General features: G+C 29.7%; 1 protein-coding gene across 3 annotated transcripts; it reads right to left on the bottom strand.

Annotated features, from left to right (window-relative positions):
* Positions 1-4,594: 4,594 nt before the first annotated feature.
* LOC133704700 (uncharacterized) lies at positions 4,595-7,100 on the bottom strand. 3 transcript variants are annotated; one of them, XM_062129622.1, is made up of 2 exons: positions 6,340-7,100; positions 4,595-5,639 (listed from the first exon to the last, which is right to left on the bottom strand). In XM_062129622.1, the coding sequence occupies exon 1, from the start codon at positions 6,981-6,983 to the stop codon at positions 6,363-6,365; it is 621 nt and encodes a 206-aa protein (XP_061985606.1). In that variant the 5' UTR covers positions 6,984-7,100; the 3' UTR covers positions 4,595-5,639; positions 6,340-6,362. The 3 variants fall into 3 exon arrangements, with proteins under 3 accessions (XP_061985606.1, XP_061985605.1, XP_061985608.1); XM_062129621.1 differs by having other exon boundaries at positions 4,595-5,551; XM_062129624.1 differs by having other exon boundaries at positions 4,595-5,457.
* Positions 7,101-7,573: the final 473 nt, after the last annotated feature.

Genomic DNA, 7,573 nt, shown 5'->3' with positions numbered 1-7,573 from the left:
TGGTGTCGTGAAGGATGATCGAGGTATAGTGAAGTAATTTAACCACGACCAATGTATTAACTTTGGTCCCTACAACTTCTATGGAGAGGTTTAGACGTGTGAGTAAGGATAATACAATTGAAAAAATAATAAGGGTTGTATTATGGATATAAGGAGTAAAGGAAGGAATACTCACTTAGGTCATTAACGGAAATTAGAAATAATAGTCTTTTAAATATTTATTATCATGTTTAGATTATTTATAATTCTTGTATCCATTTTGCATTGTAACAGGAACGTCTCACAATCAAGGTGTGTAGAAATCCCATCTAACGGGATCACATATTTTGATATGATCTTTGTATTTGTATGTTAAGACGTTATGTATTTAGTTTGAACAAATGTACTAGTTATGAAATTGTTGCTCGACACTTTTGTAAAAACTTGTAATAATAATTATATCAGAACAAGAATGTAAACTTATGAATATGTAAATATAATGTTATAGGTATGTGTATTGAGTTCTCTTTCATGGGGATGTTGATTTACGAAATCATATGAGTATTGTACTCCACCAATAAATAAAACCTATTGGCTAGTTCTTAGAATACTAATGTGAAAAACATCATTGACGTAATGGTTTACAAAAAACAATTAGCATGAATTTCGATCATGAAATGATTGGAAATCTTGGGTTATTACAATAATTTTTCAAACCATAGGGAAACAGCAAAAAATTGATCAAACTATAAACAAGTCAATATAATTATTCTTTTAATTTCATTATACAATATTTTATTTCTTGAGAATTATATGTGATTATTTGTTTTGCTTTGATTTTTATTAGTTTATCATGGCCTCAAGAAAACAACTGGATATTATGTTAGTGCTTTATTTTACAAAAAAAAAAATTATTGCTTGTGAAAAATTGAAAATACATGGATCAAAACTGACAAATCAACAAATATACAAGATTTTTTTATATTGTTCGTGTAACTATTTTTTAAGAAAATTTATTACGGGGATCAAAATTGACAAATTAGCAAATATAAAAGATTTTTTTATATTTTTTATTTAACTCTTTTTAAGAAAATTTAGCCCATGGAATTTTTCCACTTTACTTTTTGGTCCTTTTGTTTTAATACCTTTACGTTTTAGTCTAGAACTCCATTTTCCTTACATTTCAGTCCTTAAGTTGTAAGAATAAAGAGAGAGTTGCAAGAAAAAAGTTAAGGAAAGAGAAAACAACATTGACAAAATTTTGTTCAAATTTAGAGTCAATGTGTTTTTCTTGATGAGATGAGCGTCATTAAGTTGTTTTTGAACTTATGTTTTGCCGAAAAAAGTAAATCAGAGTTCAAAGAGTTTTTTTTATTTTTAATTTATATTTGTGTTTTGAACCAATTTAAGGGTGTTTTAAGTCAATAAATTATTTTAATAAGGTTCTAAGGATATTTATTAAGTGTTTTTAGATAAAATTTGGTTAAAAATAGATTTTTAGATCTAAAACACTTCAAGCTTTTCTTTTTTTTAGCCACCTCTTTAATAGCCACGTATCATCTATTTGTTTTTTTTTTTTAAGAGCAGACTATATATATATGCCCAACCTTGTAGGTCCACACACCCGACCCTTCCTTATGTTGGGTTAGGCACGCCGCCCTATATCTTTAGCCCACACGCCTGAACCCTTTCTATGTTTTCTTTCTTAAGTTTTCAAGGAAATGCACTATAAAAAAGAAGGTTTAGTATGATATTTAAATCATTGTTTAATTTTTCCATGATTCTTAAATAATATTATAGATTTTAATGGAAATGTTAACATTTTTTTTTATTGTTGTGTACCTAATATGCAAAAATAAGAAATGATATGAATATTCGATGAAAAAATATTATTTTCTTTAAATTTTTTTTGGTGGATTTTTCATTTTTTTATCGTATTTATTATTATTTTACTCTTTAATCATATACAAGATATTAAGACATTATCTTAATATAACTTTTTAAAAAAAACTTGATGAGAATCATGAAGTAACACTGCAAGATCCATTACATGTGTTGATTGAATCTATTACAAGGTTAAGATCTAAGAAGATTAATAAAGTATTCAATGAGCTAATTTAAGATATTTAAGCCTCGCTTTTTACAAGACTTGCAAGTTCAACTTGTTTTTCTACTTACACATGGATTGAATTTATTTTTCTAATGTGTAGTTTTATGTTAATAAGTATAACTTTTGATTTAACTGATGAGTCGAGCTAAAAATTATCCAAAAGATTCTTAAGGTCTTATTTTTTATAGAGGTAAAATTTCATCTAGATTAGATATTAAGAAGACTTTGCGATAAAACTCAGAAGTTACTATTCAGGATTTGTAATATTTTCCTAATTGATTTATGATATGTTTTTCAATTTTTCTTATAACTCTTTTTTTATTTTCCATTCTTTTTAAGACATTTTAACAAGTATAAATAGATTTATTTAGCTTTTATTAGAGATTGCTTATTATTTAGAAATAATATTTTGTGTGTGTGGCAAGGTTACTCATATTCCTAGTTCTTCATCGAACTCTTAAGAACTTATCAAAGGTTTGAGGCGTCCATCCTTACACTTTCAATTCTTGATTTTTTTTTCCTATAATCAGCGAGTTGTGGTCTTTCATCCAATAACTATTATTCTTTGATTTAGGTAATCACTAGGTCAAGCTTTTTTCAACTATTTTTTTAGTGTTATTAGGTTGCTTTTTTTGTCTTGATTGTGAGTTCTAGAGTTCTTACCCTTTAGGTTCACATCAAAACCTACCTTTAAGATCATGATATGTTTTTATTTAAACAATCAAGAGATTTATTACTAAGAAAATAGAATTTAGGTTTAAAAAACACATTTCTCCTCAATAAATTTAATCATTGTCTTTTTTTACATATGTTTATTTTTATTCTAATATAAAAAAAATATACCCAAGCAATGACAATGTTTAGGTCAAATAAATACATTTCTCCTCAATAATTTTATTCATTGTCTCTTTTTGCAAATATTTATTTTTATAATTGTTTAATTTTATTATAATGTAAAAAAAAAGATGCCCAAGCAACAACAACGTTTTTAAAGCAACAAGGAAAATTAGGATATGGGCCGTTGATTCGAATAAGTTTAATAAGCTCGGTTAATTTAATAATATGATTATAAAAATAACAATGACAAATAAAAAAAACTTTGTTAATATTATGAAAAGATATCATCTATATATTCTTAAAATGTCTTAATGATCTTATTTGATATTAAAATAAAAATTGAATGAGAATAAGATAATCTCATAGAGAAAAATAAAAAGAACTTGAAACTTAATTACCAACAAATCAAACGGTGAGGGAAAGATTGAGAAAAAAATAATTTTAAAATAAGACAAAAAAAACCTAACTCGAGTTATCATGACAAATTTGTTGTCTGATTGTGAGATCAGGATAACCTTGTACAAAAAAAGTTAAATAAAATAATGAAAGATGAATATGGGAAAAATCAATAAAAACATTAAAAAAAACCGAGTCAACTTGAGTTAACTCGACTAACTCGTGATCCGAGATATGAGATTATGATGACCCTATAAAACAAAATCAGTAAAAATCACAAAGTCGAAAACCCGATAACCTAATATCAAAGGATAAAAATAAAAAAATCAATTTTAAAAAAAGAACCTAAAAAAACTCGAAGTCAAGTTAGGCTAACATTCGAAACCTATAGCAGATTATGAGACAAGGTTACCCTATAATAGGTAAACCTGAAAAATTCACGAAGCAAAATCTCAAATAATCCAAAATTAAAAAAAAAAACATAACAGATAGTAATAAAAAAAAAAGAAACCAAATTTGATATAAAAATTAAATTAAATAAAACAATGATGGATGGAATGGAAAAATAAAACAAATCAAGAAAATAATATAAAAATAGCAATAAAAAAAATAAAGACTAAATTGGATATAAAAATAAAATAAAATAAAATGTTGTGGGGTGAATTTAAAAAAACTTCAAAAAAAATTAAAATTAAAATAAATAGTAATAAAAAAAATAAGAATCAAAGATGATGAGAGAGAAAAAAAAGGAAGAAAAAGAAATATCCAACATAGCCTAAACAATGTTCCTTCATGCACACACTTCTAACTACCGAGAAAAGGATAATGTGATGTTTTTAACACCCTTGTTGAAGATAACATTTGACTATCTGGAGATATCGCATATGTTATCTAAATAATATAAGTGCCTTTCACTCGCTAGCATGAAAGCGGACTTGATTTTTTTAAAAGATATTTAAATCATTTTGTTGTTTATTAAAAATATAAAAAGAACAATTTCTTCTCCATCAATATAATAATAATAAATAAACCCGGTAAAAAAACCATTCTATCCTTTGTTGTGAAGGTCAAAATTCATTTTGATTTTGCTATTGTAATCCACTAAGCATTCCTCATAGGCCACAATGCACACACCGGGCACTTTTAGTTTTATTATATATAATTATAATATAATATAATAACGTTTAGTCCTTTTCTATTCATGTGTAAATTGGTCCGAAAAAAGAAAGAAGGAAAAAATAATATGTATATTGGTTATTCGAATTCAGGTACTAAAAAAGGAAAGACTTTTCCGTTCTCTTTTTCGGTCCCTCAAAATCAAGTAACTTGGGATGGGCACCAAATAACAATTACAAGCTAGCTAGCTACTAACTATACAATAGCAATTATTAAGCTAGCTAATTCGACGTATATATTTTGTTCAATGTCTACTAAATTATCGGCGGTGGATTCAAGGGCAACCCCTAATACCATCCGCAAATATACAAGTTGAAACTATAAAATGGGATAAATCAGTGATTAATTAGAACTCAGATTAATCTTTGTGGACTTGGGACTTCGAGCATCAGATTAGCATCAACAACATTAACGTTTGTAAAGCATACTTTAATTAGGAGGTAGATTTCAACATTGGCTCTCGACTATTCACAAAGAACGAACTCGTTTCAGAGAATATTGTTTGCAGGACTGCAAAATTAACTCTCCAGCAGCCATCATTTCCTCTAAAAAATCTCATCCTTCAGCAGATAATTTTGCTTGTAAACCAGAGATACAGCACCTATAATGGAACATACTTGTGCAATCCTGCTGAAAAAAAATAAAAATACAATCTTCCTAATTTAAGACACCCTTGTCTGTAGAAAATGGAACTTCATGTTATTTGGTTTTAGTCTCTCCTTATTTATCCTTTCCCCTCGATGGGAATTCACAAATCCATCATTCATCAGAACACGTAAAAGTTGAGTTGAGGGAAAAGAAACAAAGAAGAAGAAGCAAGACGAAACCAGGTAATGTTGTTGTCAGAGGATTCTTAATTATCCTTGTTGGTGTACTAGTAGTCACTGTAACTGTAAGCCATAAAACACCTCCGATAAAGATGATGATAATGTCCTCCCGTTTCCAACTTTGAAGGCAATCTGTAATAACAGAACAGATTCCATGCAGCAATATGTTGAAATAGATAATATCAGCAGATTTGCCATCAACCGAAGCAGCACCACCCAACTTGAACTGATTTTAGCCAGAAGATAAATTAATAATAGCATAGCCAGCGTGTAAAGGTTTTTGTTGAAACTCCAAAGTTTCATTTGGCATTATTCTAAGCAATAAAAAAAAAAAAAAACAGGTGAACTGAAACGCATAAAGAAACCAGAAACGAAGGAATCACAACGAAAACAAATAAAGGAAGGCAAGGCAGGTGGAGAAGAAGACAGACAGTTGCATTTCCATTTTCAATCAAAACAAGATGGGAAGATGTAATAATTCACTCACTTATAGTCACAATAAATTGTTATTTAGCTTCCTCTACTTTAGAGTGCCCCTGCCAAAACTCAATCAACTGCATAAAAACTCAGCAGCTACGACTCCAACTCTCAATCAACTCCATAAAGACTCAGCAGCTCCAACTTACAATTTCATGGCATACTTCACAATAAAGTCCCAATCCCAGAATTGCCTGTGCTAATTCCTTCTTTTAATAGTAGTTAGTAGCTTGCAAAATCAATTAATACTTTTTCAAGATGCATAAGAAAGAAAGAAAGAAATTTAACTTGCAAAATGACTGATAAGATGAAAGGATATATGTAGTTAGTGAGTTAAACACCAAAATATACAAGTAAAAAAGTTATTAAAGATAATGATTGAAACTCAGAGTGAAAAAGAGACAGAAATTTGTCCAAAAACTAAACAAAATGAAAATCATCTCTAACAACAATAGCAACATCATCCATCATAACCAAGAATCCAAAACCAAAAGAGAGAAGACAAGGAAAGCAGTAGTAGCAGCAGCGCTAGTTTACCCTATTTAGAAGTAAAATCATCATCATTTCTCCACTTTCCCTGTAATCTGAGGAGGAGGAGCAGGAGCTAGATAAAGCCCATTATAATTACTTCCTCCTCCTTTTCCCTCCATAATCTCTTTCTCTTTGGCAGCCAAATAAGCAAGCCTTTCAAGCGCTTCTCTAGCTCTCTTCTTTGCATAAGTAGCTTCCTTAACCCTTTTCTCAGCTTCAACCTTGGCCATCGCCGCCGCTTTCGTCATGGAAACGGCAGCAATCTTGGCGGCAGCAACAAGCGCTCTGGCGGAATCTCTATCGATGATCCTGCCGGAAGGAGAATCTCCGTTTGTAGTAGGATTAAAGAAGGAGAAATTGGGGGAGGAGCAAGAGGGGCAGATGAAGGGAGTGTGGTGAAGGTAATTGGAAGGGATGCAAGGTTTGTGAGAGATGGAAGGGCATTTGTTACACATGGATCGATCAATTGGGAGTGGTTCTTCATACACACTAAAGCAGAAAGGGCAGAAGAGACCACGGTGGTCTTTTAAGAGACAGTTCGTACAAAGGCGGCGGTAGGATGGGGTACGGTGGCGGACGTTGTGGAGGAGATACCGGTCTTCTGCTCCGCATATTCCACATTCGAACTGGTGATCTCGCTCTCGCTTCATTACATCGATTGATTGAGCCAAGCGAAAGTGATGATGATATCTCAACGGTAACCCTAGACGAGAGATAGAGAGCAAAGTGATTGATTATTAGTATTTATGAATATTAGGGTTTTGAACCCTTTTATATTCCTTATTTGGAAATTGGAATTTCTTTGTTGATGTTGGTAATTTCAAATTGGGACGTTTTCAGAAATTTACTATTAAGAATTACTCTAGAAAGCATGGGTATCTTACTATATACAAAAGTTAAAAGACTTTATTGTTTATTTTTTTATAAATTATTATGGATGAGTTATATAAATTTTTTTAATTTAATTCTTAAATTTTTTTTTAACGATTTAGTTATAATAAAAGACCAATTGATTTTGATTTCGTATAAAAATATAAGATTAAAAATAAAAAGATAAAATAAAAAATACATCAAACATGAGCGGTATGTTATAAGTTTTACAAAAAGATGCACGTTGGTCCTTAAACTTTAAAAACTATGTAACTTATATAATTTCAGTGCCTCAATATTTTTTCAATTCAATTTTGGTATAAAAGTTTATTTTTATTATTTTTAGTCCTTAGTTGAAAGAGGAGTGAGA

Source organism: Populus nigra, chromosome 10 (assembly GCF_951802175.1).
Source record: "Populus nigra chromosome 10, ddPopNigr1.1, whole genome shotgun sequence".
In the NCBI taxonomy this organism is placed as follows: Eukaryota; Viridiplantae; Streptophyta; class Magnoliopsida; order Malpighiales; family Salicaceae; genus Populus; species Populus nigra.
Note: the sequence above shows the minus strand (reverse complement) of the source record. Positions and strands in the feature narration are given on the sequence as shown.

Excerpts from the sequence above, each read along its gene's own strand:
- LOC133704700 (XM_062129622.1), bottom strand. The coding sequence starts at position 6,983 with ATGAAGCGAGAGCGAGATCACCAGTTCGAATGTGGAATATGCGGAGCA.